The 1,255-nt window shown below is 44.5% G+C and overlaps 1 protein-coding gene across 1 annotated transcript in view; it reads right to left on the reverse strand.

Annotated features, from left to right (window-relative positions):
• Positions 1 to 1,255, reverse strand: part of dock4b (dedicator of cytokinesis 4b) — a 147,098-nt gene that overhangs the window by 85,425 nt on the left and 60,418 nt on the right. The window contains 1 exon segment of the mRNA XM_031583158.2: positions 1,154 to 1,255. Within this exon segment, the coding sequence (XP_031439018.1) occupies positions 1,154 to 1,255 (102 nt within the window).

The raw sequence follows: 1,255 nt of genomic DNA on the forward strand, positions 1-1,255 counted from the left end.
ACACACACACACACACAAACACAAACACACACGATCAGTTTATTAGAGAAGACTATGGCCATGTATAAGCTCAAAGACACAACCTCTGTAAGATGATCACTTCTTGTCCATCTTTCAACATCAGGGGTGTTGGGGATGTTACTAAAAACATCATCAGAGCTATTAAACCAATCTGGCAATATGGGTGAATGTTTGTCACATCTTTTGGTGAGCCCCGCACAGCAATTGCAATTAAATCAACAATATGGTTCTGACGTGCAGTGTAGAGTCGTTTGTACATATTACAGTCATTTTCAATATGTGCAACTGATGACACACACACACAGAGAGAGATACACTTAATCCTCTTTCACATACGAAACCCACTGATGTATCGGGTAAAACCCAGTCGGGATAGATAGCACATTTTCATTCCCTCTAAATCTCCGATAACGGGAAAGTCACAGGTGTCGTATTCCCACCTGACTGTATACGGAGCGCAAACCTCTGCGAGGTGTGTACAACATGCAAGGTCTCACGCCAGTTAACCTAGCTACAGACGCTTTGGTAGCTATGAACTATCCTAGCTGCACCATCTGAACAGTTGGCAGTTGCTAGGGTGTGTATATATGAACTAATTAGCTCAACTAATGAACTAATTCATTTCTCAAAATCAGCTCACCAATGAAAGGCAGTCTTGGTTTTAAAGTGATCGCAACCCCTTGTGGATGATGTTAAATGGATTTATATAGACATTAAACAATCCTGATAGAAATAATAGGAAATAAATGGGGCAAGGGCTTACTACTGATGACAACGTAGTGAATAAAGGGGGAGAAGGCCCTGCTGGAACACATTAGGTGGCCAGGAGACAGATTAACGCTTTGACTTTTGGCCGTTTTGCTCCTGTTCCCACAGGACACCACAACAGCAAAATAGCAACTAATACATGGCTTTCAGTGTAAGTGGGAATTAGCTATCAGATATGCACAGCCACCCACTCACTCAACCACTCACTCACACACACACACACACACACACACACACACACACACACTCAAATATGCACAATCCCACATGAACAGAGACAATCACAGAGGTAAGAAAAACCATGTGCACACACATTCAAATAAGGAAACACACACACACACGTGAACAGGCCCTGCTGACTCACTCGTTGCCCCAGTCGAGGCGCGCGGTGATGTGCTGCTTGACGTCCCTCATGCGGTCGTGCGTCAGGTGACCCACCAGCACCTGCCTCCGCAGGTCCAGAATC

This window comes from Clupea harengus, chromosome 16, assembly GCF_900700415.2.
Source record: "Clupea harengus chromosome 16, Ch_v2.0.2, whole genome shotgun sequence".
NCBI lineage: Eukaryota > Metazoa > Chordata > Actinopteri > Clupeiformes > Clupeidae > Clupea > Clupea harengus.